This window comes from Zophobas morio, unplaced genomic scaffold, assembly GCF_036711695.1.
Source record: "Zophobas morio isolate AGI-343-1 ecotype UQ-CSIRO unplaced genomic scaffold, CSIRO_AGI_Zmor_V1 ptg000004l, whole genome shotgun sequence".
Classification (NCBI taxonomy): domain Eukaryota; kingdom Metazoa; phylum Arthropoda; class Insecta; order Coleoptera; family Tenebrionidae; genus Zophobas; species Zophobas morio.
Genome location: NW_026972109.1, coordinates 8,964,738 through 8,985,184, shown reverse-complemented (window position 1 = coordinate 8,985,184; position 20,447 = coordinate 8,964,738). Strand labels below are relative to the sequence as shown.

Genomic DNA, 20,447 nt, shown 5'->3' with positions numbered 1-20,447 from the left:
TATGAGCGGACTCTATAGTTCACCACATTAATCCGCTTAACCACCCGCTGTGAAGAGTGGGTCAAAACTTTCTAGAGTAATAAATCACTTTTTCTGGCCGGTTGGATGTTTTGTTGATTGCCTATTTTGTAAATTTCTTTGATTTCGTTTTTACAATTATCACAAAACTTTGGACAAATATCAACTGATTAGGGTTATACTCTTGTACTGTTTTATACGGCCCAAAAAGGTAATCAAAGTTTTGTAATTTTTTTTTCTAATGACTTGATACATTGATTGTCTTAATAAAATTATTCTGCTATACATTTATACACTGGCTGTTAAAAAAACATATTGTACGAATACAAGGTCATTAAAGTTTGCATGTATAGTGAACCAAGAGCTACGAGGTTATATGGCCATCATAAAATCATCCCATTGTGTCGAAGTTAAGTTGTTTACAATAGAAAAGGTTTTAGGGTCGTAAATAACGTGTCCACTACAGCTCGACCGGCTCTTGTGGTTTCGTTCAGGGGCGGCTTTCACTAAATATGAAAATCCACCACTCCACTATTTCTTTACTGCCTGCAGCCGCTGAGGGTTCCGAAATAACCACTCGCTTTGAAAGCCGGCCCTGTTAAATATGAGCAAAAAATGTTTAGAAGATGATTTATTGCCAACCGGTAAGCTTAGTGCGAACCACACAAAGGGGTATTTATTTGCGGTCAACTACTTTTATGATGGCCATATAACCTTATAACTCTTGGTTCACTATACTTGGTATTGGGCTTGATACTGCGGACGTACAGCCTTAAGTTGGAGTAGGAGTACTCCTTCAAAACAGACATACTTGGTTTTCAAATAATTTAGAAGTTTTTACTAATAAAAATCAATAATAGTAGACTTTTCAAATTATGTAATTTTAGAGATTTGATGATATTTTAAGTATTATTTTTATTATGATTTAATATTATTTAAGCATATTTTAAATAACCTGATATATAATTTCAATTAGAAAAAATAAATGATCTAGTAATATTAAAATACGTCTTTATTTTTAACAATGCTGTCTGATGGACTGTCTCAGAATCGAGACCACAGTATAGATAACAATCAGTAGAGACAGCTCGTGTCGGCGCCTTTGTTCTTTCTGACCCGAATTTTAAGCCGTCATGGGTGGTCGTTGCCTAAACTATTCCTAGATGTCGTCACTCAATTTAAAAAGTATCACTTCATTTACAATTTCAAAAATTGATTCGTGTACGCAATTTATTGTAAACTGTGTAGTTTGCTCAAATCGTATAATCGTGAATCGCAATAAGAAAAAAGAAAAGTCGATATTTAATTTATAAACACGATGATTTGTTAAAGTTTTTATTTTATTACTTATACAATTTGACAATTCGCACATTCTTTCCCCGAATACTTGAGGTTTAATTGTCTATGTAAAAATAATGTAATAAATACATCTAAAAAGAAAGAGGTTTATTTAAGAAAAAATAAATAAAATAAAAATTAAATTACAAAAAGGAAAAAAGTTAATGCTGCCAAATTATTTTCTTTCTATTAATTTTTTCACCTTTGGCATTTGTAAATTTAAAGCTAGCATTTACAAATTTTGGTGCATAAAATAATCTCATCCTAGCATACAAAGCAAGCAAATAATCGTATGGAAAGTTTTGGCATGGATGAACAAATGTAGCTAAATTTAATAATTTCAACAAAGTAGTTGTTTGTAAAATTATATTTTCAAAATTTTCACTAAAAATTTGCTCTAATTCACAAATGTAAAAAAATTATTTCATAACCACCGTTGTTGTTCGTTTGCGACGACTTTTTAAACAAAAAGTGTGTTATTATGTTTACTATCTTTTCCAAGAATTCCAAACACGAGGGAGAGAATAAGCACGAATAAGGCGCACAACAGGGATCCTGTATGAAAATTCATCGGACAAAGATTTTACCTTTTATTGTGAAAATTACATTTTTTATACTATTTGTACAATTCTACCGGAAAAGCAGTCTTAAACAAGCAAAACTGGCAAAAATATTGTAACAAAACTGCCAAATTTCAAATATTTTAGACGTCAGTTGGGCGCCCTCATTCGGTCATAATGCGAACGACCACCCACGAAAACGGGTCACGAAAAACGGCGAGCCGTCTCTACTGATTGATATCTATGCTGTGATCGAGACTAACTAATCATCAAGGCCGAAAAATAGCCTTCCGACATGTACGTTTGTATGACTGGTTGCCTATGCATAGAAAAATTTAATTAACAATTTTTAGGTAATTTATTTTGATCTTCGTTTTTTTTCACACTACAGCACGAAAATCATTGGCCATTTATTGTCTTTTATTGTATTTCTGTTGATTTATATTTGTTTTCTTCTTTATGTTCTTTGCAGCGTAAAAATTAACAAGGCTATATTATAAAGACTGTTGATGGATTTCAAGCGTCATTTAAACTGGGATTTAACCCTTCTAGGACACGAGCTAGTGGGCGACTTCAGGTTATCATTAGGCTAATACTTTTTCACTTACTGAGTATATTACTAATTAACAAGTTCAATAATTTATAATACATATCACGATGTCAGCTGTTTCTTCGAGACTAATCCACATTTCTCTTGGGGGTTTAAAGGAGATACTTCTGGTTGATTTATAGTTGTTTTCTTCTTTTTCTTCTTTATAACGTAAAAGTTTAACACAACCAGTAAAACGATACCTGTGACCATCAATACACCTCCAATGGATGTCATAATGGTCGGTACATTTAGCAGCAGCTTAAACATCGGCAGTTGTTTTTTCGGAATTGTAGCCCTTTGGTCGAACCATATTATCGGAACAAAAACAGTAGGGACATCTTCGTATAATCTAAAATTTGTTACACGATCAAGAATTTTTATATTTTACAACTAAATCACCACAAGTCAGAACTTACGAAATTGCGTCTACTGAATGCAGCAAGAAATTGACCTGAAGTTTAGCATTTGCTAGCAGAGGGACACCCGTTTTCTGCAATAGTTTTACTTTTCACAGATTTACTTCCCCTTAATGAAAACTTACAGGCTCCAGGACCATACAGAATTCATGTTTGTCCTGTCGTGGTCCTAAACCCTCAACCAGACTAGTATAGTACGGATCTGCGTTGTAGAAATGCGGCAACGACATAAAAGTAGGCGATCCGAATTGACAACTAGATGCATTGAAAACACCAGAAGGCATGCAGTCACCAGTACAAAAACATTTATTGCTCGGGTACTTAGTACCTAAAACCACGTAAAAATAACAGCTACCTAAACAAGTTTCAACTATACCATTATCCAGTGCACGCCCTCCTAAAACATATTTCTTTCCCACTATACCGTCCACCTCAGTTTCTCCAACGTATTCCAACTCCAGAAAGCGACACAACTCCGAAAAGAACATTTTGATGGTGTTTCCACTGGCGTCGAACCTGTCTCCGCTGGACCCTTCAACTTTTCCGCAGTTGCCATCAAAGTACCGAGTCTTGGTCCAGTAGTTCCAGCTGTTGAGTGTTCCAAAAGGGGAGTTTGTTCCGGTTTCCATGTTCAGGATGCCTTCAAAATCACTTGAACCGTTTCTCTCAAATGAAAAGACGAAAATGTAGCAAAAAAAGGCTTCTGGTGCGTACTTACCATATAAAACCAGCCGAATCTGTCCCACTTTGGGATATTTTTGTCTGCGAAGAAGGGTAGAGTTCCGGCCATTTTGGTTAGAGCGTCTGGGTACCCAGTGAAGAGGAGTTCGTCGACGGTGTGAGTTACGGAAATGCTGCTTAACGAGAAAGAGAGGCCTTTGCGGACTATGTAGTTCCAGTTGCGAGCGACGTGAGCAGCACCCTGAAACGATATTTTTGAAATAATGTGGGTTTGTTGTTTGTCAAAGAGGATTTAAATAGTAGGAAAAATATAACAAGAACTTGTGGTCAAGACTTGTGACTTGTTAGAAGCGGAAATCGCGATGAGTATTCCAGAAAGACCTCGATCACGAAACCTCTAGAAGGAAGTATAGTCGTAAATTTGAGTTACTAAGAAATAAATTGTTGTGTTTTACCCACGCCGATTTTTAAATAACCGTTCAACGTAGCAATACTTTACTGTTTGGAGTAGACGCAACACTAATATAAACTGAAATTAGGGTTTTTAATCTTTGATTTTGTTGACTTATGATAATTTAAAATTTAACGGGCCAACAACTGTGCTTAGGATAACGAAAGCATGTAAATGAATTGCTTCAGGATAATTAACTGCTTCACTATCCACCAACGCTGAAAGTGATGAATGTACTTAGTAGTTTTATAAAAAAAACTGCTTTGTGTCATTAATTTGCTTAGAATTCCCACAGACAATTTTTTTGTAATTAATTTAGTAAATATACGATCCAATTAGCTAAAACTTTAAATGAGACTCATATTGTCGTTTATTTTAAAAATTAAAAATGAGCAAAAGTAATGTAACATGATTACACTTTCTGGATATCTTTTCGCACTTGAGATTAACCTGACCTAAAAACTTTTCTTACATATCTTAAAATATCTGCAAACAGAGACAGTGTACATTAAACATTACTTCTGCGGACTCGTTAAAAAATCAATATTGCTATTTCACTGATAACTAATATTCCATTAGAGCAGTCAAAAATCTTATTTACTAATCTGGCGCCGTTCTCACACTTGAATACCGCGCCCTTAAAATTGACCAACCTATAAACCATAAATGAAAATAATTTAACGTGAAAATTCGCTTAGTGCACTTATGTAATAAAATTGAACCAAGGACGCCTCAACAGTCATCTTTTCTGATGTGTTGTACCGGCACAAATTTATTAGTGTCGAAATTAATTCCCACTGTTAAAAAAATATTGATTTGTTTTGTCATTAGGACTACAAATACAAGCAGAAGTATTATACCTGGTGATAAAAAATTGTCGTAATGTTAATACTTAACACAGTAGTAGGTATAGATACCGGTTCGGTGAGTTATATTAATATTTTTATAGATGAAACTGGTTGTCATGGCCTAAAGTGATGTTAAACATATTAAAAAGAAGGACATAAAAACTGCAAAACTTAATCATAAGTATTACGGTCGTATGTAGGACTAATCATAATAATTATATAAGTCATTACTGTTGTTTATGCAAACCAGGCCACTGCATTTATCCAAATTAATTGCCATTAAAAGATGTAGGTTCGACAGGAGGTTCACTAGATTTTTTAAATTTTTTATATGATAATAAATTGTTTAGGAGACAAAGTCAACGGAGCACACAATACATACTTAGAGTGACACTGTTTTTATTTGTTTTTAAATTAAATTTTTACAATTCTAATAAAAAGATTATATTATAAACGTGTAATTGCCTTCATTATAAAAAGAGGTTAAATATTGCACATTTGCATTCGTGATTACATAGTGACCTCTTTGTTGTTTATATCCTGAAAGGTTTTTTAAGATTTGTTTGTTTTACAAAAACTGGCTTCGGTAAAAACCTGGATTTTTAAAAATTAAAATTCAAGGTTCATAGCGTTCGGTCAATTAATTTTGTAAGCTGATTGTTTATAGTCTTCACAGTTGTATTATAGAACAAGTGTATAAGCACAATATGGCAACGATGCTGTCGCGTGGATTTACACTGATTTCTAGAAATAAAACAAAATCAACATTTAGATATTGTTTGTGTTTACTTCAATTTTGAGTAAACCTGTGTTTATCAACGAAAAGATAAAATATATATTTGTTTATAGAAAGGGTTACAGCGTTAAAGCAGACACCTTTAGCGTTATAAATATTCAGATTAATTATTCGCGTCCACAAAAAAAAATTGAATGTTTTGACGGTCAATATTTGGCTACGAATGAGCAACGTCCTTTATCAATGGAACGCATAAAAATAATCAGTCAACGACATTACTTTATCGCTACAAAAATGCAGACGTTTACTAATGAGTCCTTTCTCCCAATCACACGTCTTTTGTCTCATAAACTGGTTCTTAGTCAATAAATAACAACGAGGTAAAACGGGTACCAGTACCCATCAAATTTCGTCTGACTTTGAAAAGTTCTTAACAATAAAAAAAAAGTCTCACCAAAGCAGGTGTGTTCAGCGTGGTTACTCTATCCTGCAAACTACCGTTCGTCCCCTTTTCACTAAAGTGCCAAAATTTCTGTTGTTTGTACGTCACCGTTCCATTCTCATTCCACGTGACATTCGTTTTCCTTAAATCCATCATAAAACGATAAGGTCCGACCTGCTCAAATCTCGGTTTGACGCTCCTGTTGTAGATATCTTGTGGGTTCGTCCAGTTGAAAAAATAAAAGTCCATGGGCATCATACTCGAAACCCTTTCCCATGACTGCGCGAGTTTTGATTCAGGTGTGAGTACGAATTGCGTGCGAATAACGTGTGTCAGGACAATTGGAGCAAGGAGAGTGATGAGAAATCCAGAAATTATCAGCAAAACGGACACACAAATTAAACACAGTTTCTTTGGCTTCATCTTCACCTTGCGGTTGTTGTGTTCGGAGTGAAGTACACCACTTTCAAAGCATCGACCATCAGATTTTTCGAATCAACTTCTGAAATCTGTTGTTATTGGGTGAGCGATGTGTTGCGTAAGATTACGCAGTCGTTTTCAAAATGACGTAGAGTGGGGTTGTAATTTTCAGTGGTTGGTGTAAAGCGCGAGCGTTTTCGAGTGTGGAAATGTAGTAATGTGGTTTTGAGTGTATGTTTAAGTGCAATTTTTTCGAAAATAAATTTTTGTGTGTAATATTTTGTTTATGACACTTACCTTTTCCCACAACCTGTCATGAATGGACTGTTCGTGATTGCTGTGCTAACAGTTTAGATAAATCAATCATTTCGTATCAGCAAATATAGTTAGGATCTGTGAACACCTGTCAATTATTTAGCAATCAACATTGTGGTTTTTGGAATTGATAAAGTTCTATTATTCCCTTTCAAACAATGGAAATCTGTTCTAATTGCGAAAAATTTGCCACTATTATCTGGTTTACTTATTTATTTGTATGTTGTGAAATAACAAACATGTAGAACACGTACTTAAACAGTGAATGCTTGACAAATTTTTCAACTACTGCAAGCGGTTGTAAATTTTGTTTATCTAAGACTGGGGGTTTTTTAAAATGTAAGCGTTATCTTTTCCACTTTAGATTGTACACATTATCTGAAGCGTCAGCGTCTGCAATTACAAATCAGACATATGTCTGAAAAAATTTGCTATATTTGAAAATTTTTCTTGCCTCGCCCTGAACATTCAACTTTTTCAAAAAATTATAAAATTTGTGAAAGTTCGAATAAAGATATGTATGTAATTTTAAGTAAATTTAAAGAAGTCTGCCGCTTGTGCTTAAAATAAGTTTCTCCGTTAGAAAATTTTTGCGAAAATGCAGTGAATCATTTCTAATTTAATCAATAAAATAAACTGACTCATTCATTAAAACATTAAAAATGTCGATGTCTTGGATAAAAATTCAACACGGATTCATAAACTACACGTGTAGGAGTATGGTATTTTATAGAATTTAAAATCCATTTACTATGTACAATTTTGAGGTGACGTCTCTCATTGTTGGTGGGGATGATTAGACAAAATATATACTTATCAAATTTGAGAACAATCTGTCCAGCAGTTTCGGAGATTATCTGTCTAACAAAAATCGACACATTACCGCGACAGACAGGCAGAGAGACGGAAACGGGAGATCTATTTTTTCGTAGTATAGAGGTCATGACCTATAGAGAAAATATGAAATTAGCCAGTCGCTCGATAGATTCGATTACAATACTTCCTTAGCGTACGCTCGGAAGTAAAAAGGTTCATTTTGTGTGGTTTTCTTTGGTCAAATTATGTCATTCAAGTTACAATTAGGTCTAACTTCTTTACATAAAGTTGTATTCTATGAATTTCGCAATTCGCCTAACTAAACGCCATCTTGTCGTTTTAAATTTATATCTTGTATAAATCACAGTTTCTGTGAACCTGTTGAATTTTAAATGTAAATAATATAAAATGATGGTGGTATGAATCATCAGTTCACGTTTCTTCTGCGAATAATATAACATGTCATAGACATTTCTCTGCTTTAAATTATCAAAAGTTTCCTAATTAGTTTTTACATTAATATCATATTTTCTTTCAAGCTTAGATAAAACCACGAAGGAAATATTTCTTCCCAATTTTCTGTCCTCTAAACTGAAACAGGCAGGTGTTCGGTAAAATTGAGATAGAGAAAATGACGTTCACATATATAATCTATAGGTGAAATGCAGCTGCACAACTCTTCCAGGAACCCTCTACCAACTGCTACTACATAGTGAGAAAATATTTATAAACACCCACTATCTTCAACAACTCTTGATATATAGATATAGCAGTCTGTATTTTAAAATGTCAAGATTAAGCTGGTTGGCAGGTATTACCCAACAAACTCAGCATCACGTGACCATGTATTCTCGCCTCTTTGGTTAATGACGATGTGGTGACCTAATTTGAATCAACTTTTCGCCCTGAAATCAATTAACAGCGGCGCGAAATCACATTTGAATAATTTGAATTTGAGAAAAAAATTCAATAAAAATATCGTTAAACATAGGCAACCATGTGCACGTTAGCGCTTTGTGGGTAGTTGGTAGGTCGCTAGAGGATGTTTTAGTTGTGTGAGTATGGTGAAAAGGACGCTGTAAGTTAGCTAGGTTAAATTAGTTGGCTTGGTAGTTAATAAAAGGGAGGAAGCCTTTGTTTAACGAAAATTAATCGTAACGATGACGTCACAGTTTTCTCCAATACGCGGCTTTCTAATCGGGAAAAGGTGCTAATTTTCGACCGACGCTACATGTGCTGTAAATTTGTTTTATTGTTTGTAAATTCACCGAACAGGTTAGGATTTTAATCGTTAACTGGTTCTAACACAATTTAACAGACATTAGTTTTATTTAAATAAATACTTACTAAGAGATTTCATGAAATTCACTTAGTCAGGATAACACCCTTTGTTTGTTTAATTACCAGTACGCGGGAATTTATCTCACCGCTGCAATTCCCCAGTTGAAGTAAGGTGTGTTTTACGACAAGTAGCGGGGACGTTTTGATCTGGTCCACAAGGTCGTAGCCAGTGCGTCGCTAGGAGTGTTTACAGCTAGTAAAAAAACTACTTTTATATTACTATATTACTTCAAATAACTACAGGACCACAAATTTGTGATCTTGAATTGTTATATTATGTTGAAATAGTCCAAAAGAAAAATATATTTGTAATCAAACTATCGCCGCGACAGCACTGGTTCTAGCGTATGAGATACAATTCCGCGTGTTGTTAATTACGAATGAGGTTTATGGATGCAAATACTTAAGTGTGTTATATTATAACACTTCTTAATTCTTCACACAAGATTGCTAATAGTTCATTTACGGCAGTTAAATTAACAAAATTCATAATCTCGTAAACTGGTAGGGGGGGAGGGGGGTTAAAATAATTTCTTCCTTTGGGCAGTTACCATCGTTATCATCATTACATCACCGAGGCATTTCCTCGCAACGTTAAAGATTGATTACATCACCGAGGCATTTCCTCACACCGTTAAAGATTGATTTCGTCACCGAGGCATTTTCTCGCAACGTTAAAAATTACATGTGTGATATTCAGATATTTGCATTGATTCAGAACGTTTAATTTCATTTCATTCCAAGTCATTCAAAGTTTTTTTTTTTTTTTTTGGAGCTGAACAGCGATTCGATTCGGCCCCCTCTGGGCAGCCTGAGGGCAAGTCACGAGTCGCCCTCGCACGCAGCTTTTTTTTCTCTTTTTTTTTGTCAGTGGAGGAATAAATTTTGTGTTTATTTAGCGGTACTTATCCAACTTTGGGGTCCACCATTTGCATCTTAACGCATCCCGCCATTTTTCAAAAACACAACGTAGGGTTCCATTTTGTTAGAGGTTAGACGATCACAGCCAAGGCCAAATTTTGAATTTTTAAATTTTAAAAAATTAAAAAATGTAAATTTAAGGCGGGATGTTTGGATTGTCGCAACGAATAATAAATACACTTAAATAATAATAAAAAAAAACAGTCCTCCCTTCGAATTCCATATATTTATTTTGAATAATGTTACGATGTTCGGTGAATTAAAATCGGCATGGGTAAAACTCAACAATTTATTCCTTACTAACTCGAATATACACGGCTAACTATTACAGCGATTATGTACAAACTATTTCCGGCGCCTGATCTGACTCCTCTTAACATTCGCTGGATTCGTGGTTCAACTGACTCCTTCCTGTTCCCGACGGTGGCCTGTATTTAAACCTATGCATGCCTCTCGATGGATCCAGAACGCCGCATCGAGAGTTTTCTGGGCCCGCAATCGAGACTTCCGATAAGCCGCTCCAGACTTGGCTTTGTGGAACGCTGCGTCGACACCGTCAGCAATGATGACTCACCCATCAACGCCGTACGTACGTCCAGAAAGTAAAGTCCTTTCTCATGATATTGCGTTTGGTTAGTTTCCCCAATGAGTTTCGCATTATTATTATATGTATTAAAATCTCATTACATTTTTTTTTTAATGAAAAAAAAAAAGAAATATTGTAAACTTATAATTAAACCCGAACTGCATGTATTTAACATAATTAAAAAACAGGTTGTACAAGCGTCAGTTTCGCAAATTACATGCAAATGAAAGTTGTAATAATGCAGTGGATTAAACAATATAATCCAGAAAATATCAACTTAAGGACGTTTGTTGTTCATTATTTTTATATCAATCTATATCAATATACAGAAGTTTCGTCGTCTTGAATAATATTTATCTTTTTTTATTTTTGAAGGAACGAACAATGAACCCACTAGATACCATAGTTATTAACATTAACTTCCTTGTAGGTACCATTTTTTTTACAAAATTGAGAAGAAAACTGAAGTTTGTTAATTTTGATGTTGGAGTAAAGAAAAATCTTGATATTTTCGAAAAAAAGGTAAATCTGATGGTTCTGAATGTAACAAATTGTGCTAGATATAGTAGGCAACAAACAATACACTTCACTCATACACTGAATCATCTAGAAGTATCTCTGAACAAAGTACTACTTATATATCTTCGGTGTTATAAGTAATCTTTAAAAAGGGAAGAGGTAACATTATACATCCAACTAAATTTTAATTATTTTTATTATTGTCACGATTTTGACCGATTTTCTCGAAGTTGTACTTGCGATAAACTCTGTAGCCGTCTTGGATCATTTCTACGTTCATACCACAGCAAAAAAGCTGCAGTTATTATCATAATAACACCTAAACATGTAATTCCTGGAAGTACTATCAGGACGATTTTCACAAAAAGCTGTCCCTTGAAAGGAATTGTTGTCTTGAAATTCATCCACACCATTGGAACAAATAGTTTTCGCACATTTTCAAACAACCTGAAGACAAATTAACCTAAATCAAAATGAAATAACAAACAACCAACGTACTGGGTACCAGTACCGGTCACTGGCTGCATCAATACATTAACTTGAATTTTCACACCAGTCTTTAATATCGTCCCAGTAATCTAAAAAACATGTTTTTTTTTAAACGAATTAGTATTTTTGCGAACTTACAGGTTCCACAATCATCCAAGAATCATGTGCAGTTTCATCTGGCTTCAAACCATCAACTAAATTAATGTAGTAAGGATCGGCTGTGTAAAAATGAGGTAACGAAACAAATATAGGAGCAGTGTGTCTAGTCGAAGACAGATTCATCATACCAAAAGGTATACATTCATCAGGACAAAAACATTTATTTTTGGCGTCAATTGTACCTAAAAATTTCAAATATTATATAAATGCCCACGAAAGCAAGATAGTCCACACACCATTATCCATTGTATAGTTCGTTGCGGTATAGCGATAACCTAAAATTCCTTCTACGTATTCGTCTTCTACGTATTTGAGAAAAATAGTTCGCCTTAAATCCGTGGAGAAAATTTCAATGGGTTCACCGCGGACAAGATTCCTGGGATACATCTGCGAAGCGGAGCCAGAAACCTTCCCGCAGTCGCCTTCAAAGTACCCAGTTCTTGATTGGTAGTTCCAGTTGTACATTTTTCCCAAAACCGAATTCCTCCCGGTACCTACATTGAAAACGCCGTCGCATTCTGAAGAACCATTTCGCTACTTGAAACTTGGTAGTATTGTGGCGCGAACATGGTACTTACGGAGTACAGCCAGCCAAATCGATTCCAGCGGGGTACCTCCAAATGTTTAAAAAAAGGCATGGCGCTTACTATCCCTAGAACGGGTTCCGGGTATCCGTCGAAAAGTAAATCTCGGGCTGTTTGGGTTCTATATATCTTTGGGAAGTAGGTAGACAAAGTTAAAAACACTCCCTTACGAACGTAGTAGTTCCAGTTTCGCGTTGCGTAGGATATGCCCTGAAACATTTTGTTAATATATTGCTAAAATACGTGGTAAACAGTACTAGGAATATCACGTCAACGTTGGTGACTTTTTTGTCCAAACTGCTTCTTTCATTGTCTTTAAAGTACCAAAATCGTCGCTGCTGGAATGTAACCGTACCGTTGTTGTTCCACACAATATTCCACTTTTCTTCGTCTAATTGGAAGACAAACGGTCCGATTTCTTCAAACCTGGGTTTAACAGACATATTGTGGAGGTCTTCGGGGTTGGTCCAGTTGAATAAATATAGTTCGACGTATACGTCGTAGGCAACATTTTTCCACATATTAAATAAAAGGGGGTTGCATTCTAGAGATAGCAAACAATCGCCAATAATAGGTCGGCTTACAATTAAACACAGACCACCGACACATAAAGCAATACTAATACAAAGAAAGTTGTTACTTCTTCTCGTGTACTTCATCTTACGTTTTTTCTTGCTGATGGCTGACTAATTGAAAAAGTGTTAAAAAATGTATTTAAAGTTCACTACTTATCTATATTTGTATAAAGTTTACATTGACATTAAACACGCGTATAATCTGCGTTAGCTAAGTTCAAGGCGCCATTATTTTGATAAATTCTCAATTAATAGTCGGTTTGAGGCAACGCTCTTTTATTTTGTAATAATAATATTGTTTGTTATTTTAACCAGACATCGCAACTTTATAATCAGTCGTTATCAAATTAATGCTTATTTTTAACATGAATTGCAAAAATCTATGCATAAAAAACAATAAGCATGAAAGTTAAATATAATTAAGATTTTGCAATTTAAAATTATTATTGACTATTAAACCAAAACGAAAAAAAAAACGAGTAGTAAGTTCAGGAAAAAATTAGAAATAAAATAGTTGCTCGTTTAACTTGTGCGCATGCGAGACTTAAATTTCTTTGGAGGGAAAATTATTTGAGGGCGCTAAAAATTTTGCAGCAACTGTTGTTTTACAGTTGAATTTTAATATCAATACTAACTTATTTACATAAAGTTAGTTGTGTTTAGAAATTTTGAAATAATAATAACAGTTTTCACATAGTGCGTATAGAAGATGATAGTTTTGTATCTTGTTTGTGCGCAACATTACTTATATGTAAGTAGCTCCAATAGGCAACCAACAATACACCTAGTTTAAGACTGCTCTCATTAAATTTTCAGTTCATTTTTTAATTTGTGTAAAATTCCTTAAACATCAGATTCTTATTTACGATGGAGCAACTAAGTAGCTCTTGGCAATGTCTATTGCCTATAAGACTCCCTAGGAAAAACTAATCTTAGCCCCGCCCGCCCACCCGTTTTCTCATTTTTTTTTCCGAAATAAGAAATAAATCTTATAACAATTGGTACAACAAAATAGTTAAGACTAGCGCATTTTTACAGCCTAGTTTCTATCAGTTACTTACCACTCCCACTCTACAGAAGAACATATATCTAAACCCGCCCACCCGCTCGCCTCTATTTCGATGATTGATTTTATCTGCTCTGAATGAAAGGTGGATCTTATGCAGAAATAAAATTAGTCGCTAAAATGAGAAGAGGGAGGGTGGGCGGGCCTAGTACTTGTTAAGATAAGACTGATTTTGGCAAGTCACATACCTCCAAGAAAATAGAGGGCGGGTGGGTGGGGCTAGTACTTGCAACGATAAGGCTGAACCATATTATGAGTAGTAACTGGAATGATTTGGGTGAGTTCTCTCATTTTTACTTCCCGAGCGTAAGCAAAGGAAGTATTGTAATCGAGTCCGTCGGCCGACTCTCTACTTTTACGTTTTCTCGATCTTTCATGACTCCTAGAATACGAAGAAATAGGTCTCCCATTTCCGTCTGTCTGTCCCTCTGTCCGTCTGCCGTCCCGGATTTTTATTAGACAGATAATCTCCAAAAGTACTGGACCGATTGTTATGAAATTTTGTACTTCTATTAGGAATATCATGTAGATGGTAAAACGCTAACCAAAATTTGTCTAATCATCCCCACCACTAATGCGATGACGTCACTTCAAAATTGTACATAGTAAATGGGTCTTAAATTGTATAAAATAACATAGTCCTGCACATGTAGTTTACGACTCCGAATTCAGTTTTTACCCGAAACGTCCAGATTTTTGGAAAAAAAATCAAAATCATAAAACAATATTTTGCAATTTAATTTTGAATCTGCTAACCCGAATGTTTTAAAATGTTGCAGATATTTTAAGGCTCTAAAGAGCATCATAAATCTTTAGTCAAAATATATTTGGTTATCCCCTCCAAAAACTTGATGACGTCAGCTCAAAAGTTTGCCGAATAAATCCTATCTAAAATGTACAAAATATGATGCGTTTGTACTTGTGATATATCACTCCATTCATATTTTTTGGATTTGCATATACAGGGTGACTCAAAAAAATTAATGAATGCGCAAAATTTATTTCACTGATTTACTCAGGAACTACAAAACCGAATGCTTTGAAATCTTGAAGATGTTTTAAAATTATCATAAGCATGGTAAATTTTTGATCAAAATGTATTTGGTCGTCCCCTCCTAAAAAATTTATGACGTCACCACAAAATTTTGCTGAATAAATCCTATCTAAAATGTACAAAATATGGTGAGTCTCTTGTTGTGATTTATCATTCCATTCAAATTTTTTCGATTTGCATATACAGGGTGACTCAAAAAAATTAATGAATGCGTCAATTTATTTTATTGATTTAATCAGGAATTACAGAACCGAATGCTTTGAAATCTTGGAGATGTTTTAAAGTTATCATAAGCATGGTAAATTTTTTATCAAAATGTATTTGCTCATCCCCCCTAAAAAATTGATGACGTCACCCCAAAATTTTGCTGAATAAATCCTATCTAAAATGTACAAAATATGATGAGTCTGTACTTGTGATTTATCATTCCATTCAAATTTTTTCGATTTGCATATACAGAGTGACTCAAAAAATTAATGAATGCGTGAATTTATTTTATTGAGTTAATCAGGAACTACAAAACCGAATGCTTTGAAACATAGGAGATGTATTAAAGTTATCATAAGCACGTTAACTTTTTTATCAAAATGTATTTGCTAATCCCCCCTCAAAAAATTTGATGACGTCAGCTCGAAAGTTTACCGAATAAATCCTATCTAAAGCGTAAAAATATGATGAGTCTGTACTTGTGATTTATCACTTCATTCATATTTTTTAGACTTTCTTAAGAGGTGGCTCAAAAAAATTAATGAAGTCAATTTATTTTATTGATTAAATTAAAGGCAACGCTTATTATTAGTATTACATTGGACCAACCCAATTTGGTAGACACAAAATTTTTTAAAGTAAAAACTCGGTTGAAACATAAGGGTAGCACGCTTATTTACATCGACTTTAACATTACAGACGTGTGCGCTGTCTAGGTTCCGCGAATGTGGAATAGACATGTTTATAATCAACCAATTGTGAATTCCACCGTCAAAAATTAAAATAAAACTCAATGTTCTATATAATAAGCGGAAGTCGAAGCAATAAAACCGATGGTCGTTTTGTTTACAGTTTCTCTGTTTGACTCTCACGTATGCTGTTACGCTTGTCATCTTAAATTAAGAATGTTTATACATAAACGATTTTCAGTTGCCTCTCATATTACTAGACAGCGGATTTCTGTCGGGCTACGTCACGATTATAGGTGGGGACGCGCTGGATCGCCGGGACTCAATAGCGGGTGATAGATAATCACTGAATTTAATCGGTACTAATTCCATAAATATAAGTAATGATTTATTAATCAAACGGCTAAGTAAATGAGAACGGGAATTAACAGCAGAGTGCAACGAAACAGCGTTATTCTAATCTCAAATAAACGAAGTGCAGTCCGTAACCGCAATGAATTCGCATCCCGTACGAGCCGTACCGAGTTTGGCCTTGCCTAGCCCGACAGAAATCCGCTCTCTACATATTACACACCGGCGCCGTATGCGTGAGTAAATTGTTTCGTTATTTTATTGATTATAACAAATCAATATTCAAAACGACCCAATTTCTTTTCCCGCAAATTTGGGAATACAATAATTTTATTCTTAGTATTACACTACATCTATCCCAACTGATATACTTGTCCTCGCAAAAATGTTGATGACGTCATCGCAATTTTTTTTAAATTCCCACTACAAAAATGTAATGAGAAAAAAACACAATAGGCATGCAGTCGTCAAGTTTCCGACAGCGAGGGAAGTACTGTCTAAACTCTTTAGACCAATTTTTTTTCTTCTGAAATAAGAAATAAATCTTATAACAAATGATACAACAAAATAGTTATGATTCACGCTTTTTGACATCTTAGTTTCTATCAGTTACTTACCATTCCCACTCTATAAAAGAACATATAACTGACCCCGTTTCTACACTCACCGGCAAAAAAATCGAATCATTACTATTTTTGTAGAAATCTCCAATAAATTCTGGTGTGCGTCACATTTATAAGACAAATTAGTTTATCTAGGACAAAGGAGATGAGAAGGTAACGGGACCTTCGCTGAAGTTGCAACAATTACGAGTTTATTAAAAAATACCAGAAAATCCATTACATTAAACCAACAAAAGACTACTTAACATATCATTATTAACGACTGTTGCCGCCTCTAGCTTGCATTACGGTTGCCATACGTCTTCCCATACCTTCTATGAGGTGTCTAATCTCAGCCTGGGCTAATTGGTCAAATTCTTCAACTAGCGCATTTGCAAGATCTCTTATGTGTTGTATGGCCGGCACACGTGCTCTGATACGTCTACCTAACATGTTCCACACATGCTCAATTGGATTCAGGTCGGGACTGCGTGCTGGTCATTCCATACGTGAAATCCCGAATTCGTCGAGGTAGGTTTGTACAACTTTAGCGATATGTGGTCTAGCATTATCATGCATTAGAATAAAATTATCGCCAATAAAAGGAGCAAAAGGTACGACATGCTCTTGAAGAATATTTGCTACATATCGATCAGCATTCATTGTGCCTCTATCCACCACTACAAGTTCCGTGCGAGCCTCGGCAGAAATTCCTGCCCAGACCATCACAGAACCTCCATGAAAACTTAGTCTGGAAACAATATTGCACTGAGCCTACCTTTCGCCTCTTCTTCGCCATACTCTTTGACGGCCGTCAGGAGAACGTAGACAAAAACGCGACTCATCTGTAAAGAGTACTTGGCCCCATTGGGCAAGATCCGAGTTAACGTGTTCTCGAGCAAATGCAAGTCGGGCTATTCTATGGCGTGGGAGAAGTTCTGGGCCACTTGCAGGTCTACGGGCCCTCAATTCAGCTGCAGTTAACCTTTTTCTTACAGTTCTTTCACTTACACTAACTCCTCGTGTTTCTTCAAGTTGATTTCTGGCCTCAACTGCGGTCGTATCCCTATTACGGAACACGGTCAGCGTTAAAAAACAGTCATCCCGAGCCGATGTTTTCTTTGGACGACCCGAATCAGGTCTTCGGCTGTATGATCCAGTCTCATTAAACCGTCGTACAGTTCTGTGAATGCTCACTTGTGATACCCCTAACGTATTGGCAACGTACCGTTAACTTCGACCATCCTGAATAAGAGCAATTGCTCGTGCTGCATTAATGGCCACAATACTCATGTTAATTGACAAAAACACAGTTTTCATCAAATTACAATGACAAACAGTCTGTTAATGCCCTCTAAACGTCACAACTGCAAATCTCATTGTTGGAAAAACTTATCATCTTCAGATTTGAGGTTCATATCATGTACAAAAAAGAACCAAAAACCTAGTATTAGTATATTTTGTGTGATTTTTTCAAAACTGATATTGACTGTAGCCAAACGTTTAAAAAAGAAGCCATTTTCAATACAAACTTTGGGTGATTCGCTTTTTTTGCCGGTGAGTGTATTTCGGTGATAAATTTTATATGTAGTTCTAAAAAAAATGGTCGAAGATACTACTACTAATAAAGTTATATTATTATTATTACTCTTGATTAGTGATTTATAATCAATAAAATAACGAAAGAATTTAATCACGTCTGCCGTGTGTAATAACAGAGGTGCGACTGAAGACATCACAATGCCGACGGTCCAGACTTTTTTATTGCTCTGACTTCCGCTTATTGAATAAAGCACTACAGTTTATTTTGATTTTTGATATTGTAATTCACATTTGCTTAATTATAGCTTGTTTAGATCTAGCGGAGGATCAACATCAATAAAATAAATTGACACATTCATTAATTTTTTTAACCCACCTGTATAAGCAAATAAAAAAAAAATGAATGCAAGTAAAAACTCATGATATTTGCACATTTCGGGTAGACTTAGGAATGTAACTCGTTGCTACGGAAATTTGCAATTTAACAGTGTTAAATTTCATTCAATTACAATTTTCAAAGATTAATAGGGGCAAAATCAGTTTTATCTTAACAAATACTTTATTTTATATATTTTTATTTTCTCAGAGGGTAGTACTAAGATAAGTCTTATTTTGGCAAATGACATATCCTCTGAGAAAATAGGGGTGGGTGGGCGGGGCTAGTACTTGCTCAGATAAGACTGATTTTGACAAACGCCATACTCTCGGAGAAAATAGAGGGCGGGTGGGCGGGGCTAGCACTTCTTAAGATAAGATTGATTTTGTCCCTATTAAACTTGTAAAAACTTGTTAAATTTGAAAGGTTAAGTTGCATATTTCCATATTAACGAGTTAAATTCCTAAATCTGATTGGATATTTATTTTTTAACAACTCAGTCATTAATTTTGCTGAGACGCCCTGTGTGAGCAAATTTAAAAAACATTAATTGTATATTAAAAATAAATCACAAGTATAGACTCATCATATTTTGCACATTTTAGATATGATTTATCCGAAAAATTTTGGAGTGACGTCATCACATTATTGGTGAGGATGATTAGACAAATTTTGGTTAGCGTTTTACCATCTACATGATATTCCTAATATTGTTATAATATTTTTGATTAGGATATTTCTGGAAGAGTTCGTTAAAACCGTTGAAAGCGATGAAATCATTAAAACGAACTTTTCTACAATTAGTGCATAATTATGACCAGAGCGAATTGGGAAACGACGGTTCTACAACGGATTTGACAATATCGGTTACGATTTAGTTTAAATGAGATTGGTTGTAGGATCAACTGTCGAATGAATATTTTGAATATGATTGGGACTTTGTATGATTGAGAGGGAGAATGCGAGTCTTTATAATTCTAAGTTAGTTTAAGAAAAGTTAGTACTTCGAGAGAAAAAAGTCATGAGAGGTGACTAGTTTGCAGAAGTGCTCAGTGGAGCAAGTTAATGTAAAAGTGAGTACTTCGAGAGTAAAGAGTCATGAGAGGTGACTAGTTCTACAGAAGTGCTCAGTAGAGCAAGTTAATGTAAAGGTGAGAACTTCGAGAGTAAAGAGTCATGAGAGGTGACTAGTTTCCAGAAGTGCTCATTAGAACAAGTTAATGTACTTACGATATAGTGAAATAAAGGAACATAATTCAGAGCAATTAGTGTTATTTCGAAAAGCTCTAGTTATCTCATGAGGAGGTAATTGGACACAAGAAAAAGTTAGAGTTGGTGATTTTTGTATTTTTATAGCAATTTCTCAAAAAGTGGGAAATTGTTTATCAATATGTATAAATACACAACGGCAGACAGACGGACAGACAGATAGACGGACAGACAGATAGACGGAAAAGTTGAGAATCAGCCGACGAAGTCCGCTTACGCTCGGGAAGTAAAAAGTCAGAACAAACGATTATATTATTTGCAAACACTAATAAAAATGAAGATACAGTCCGATGATACTTTGATCTTTTCGTGAGTTGAAATACTCTCTATGCGGAAGAAATAAAAATGTTTATATAAATTTACCTTGAATCCAGCGTTATGAAAACATATTATTTTCATTGTTCAGTTCCAGCAGTTTCATTTTCAAATATAGTGTTATGATTTATGTGATCTTTTCCGAATACAAATTAGAAATTGATACTTT

General features: G+C 34.8%; 2 protein-coding genes across 2 annotated transcripts; both read right to left on the bottom strand.

Annotated features, from left to right (window-relative positions):
• Positions 1-2,509: 2,509 nt before the first annotated feature.
• Positions 2,510-7,079, bottom strand: LOC135140485 (protein peste-like). The gene is made up of 7 exons (XM_064071061.1): positions 6,800-7,079; positions 6,095-6,591; positions 3,643-3,846; positions 3,301-3,589; positions 3,050-3,252; positions 2,925-2,998; positions 2,510-2,857 (listed from the first exon to the last, which is right to left on the bottom strand). The coding sequence occupies exons 2-7, from the start codon at positions 6,503-6,505 to the stop codon at positions 2,569-2,571; spliced, it is 1,470 nt and encodes a 489-aa protein (XP_063927131.1). The 5' UTR covers positions 6,506-6,591; positions 6,800-7,079; the 3' UTR covers positions 2,510-2,568.
• A 4,099-nt stretch (positions 7,080-11,178) lies between these two features.
• On the bottom strand, positions 11,179-12,930 carry LOC135134889 (protein peste-like). Its single transcript, XM_064063770.1, has 6 exons — positions 12,490-12,930; positions 12,227-12,442; positions 11,885-12,182; positions 11,628-11,830; positions 11,499-11,578; positions 11,179-11,447 (listed from the first exon to the last, which is right to left on the bottom strand). The coding sequence occupies exons 1-6, from the start codon at positions 12,889-12,891 to the stop codon at positions 11,204-11,206; spliced, it is 1,443 nt and encodes a 480-aa protein (XP_063919840.1). The 5' UTR covers positions 12,892-12,930; the 3' UTR covers positions 11,179-11,203.
• Between the last annotated feature and the right edge of the window lie 7,517 nt (positions 12,931-20,447).

What these genes read in the sequence shown, in the direction of transcription:
- LOC135140485 (XM_064071061.1), bottom strand. Translation starts at nt 6,505, where the DNA reads ATGAAGCCAAAGAAACTGTGTTTAATTTGTGTGTCCGTTTTGCTGATA. An exon ending in AGGGCGTGCACTGGATAATG is followed by an intron (nt 3,253 to 3,300) that starts GTATAGTTGAAA and finishes ACGTGGTTTTAG; the next exon opens with GTACTAAGTACCCGAGCAAT. An exon ending in TCTGTATGGTCCTGGAGCCT is followed by an intron (nt 2,999 to 3,049) that starts GTAAGTTTTCAT and finishes AAACTATTGCAG; the next exon opens with AAAACGGGTGTCCCTCTGCT.
- LOC135134889 (XM_064063770.1), bottom strand. Translation starts at nt 12,891, where the DNA reads ATGAAGTACACGAGAAGAAGTAACAACTTTCTTTGTATTAGTATTGCT. An exon ending in GATTTGGCTGGCTGTACTCC is followed by an intron (nt 12,183 to 12,226) that starts GTAAGTACCATG and finishes AGTTTCAAGTAG; the next exon opens with CGAAATGGTTCTTCAGAATG. An exon ending in CTTGGATGATTGTGGAACCT is followed by an intron (nt 11,579 to 11,627) that starts GTAAGTTCGCAA and finishes CATGTTTTTTAG; the next exon opens with ATTACTGGGACGATATTAAA.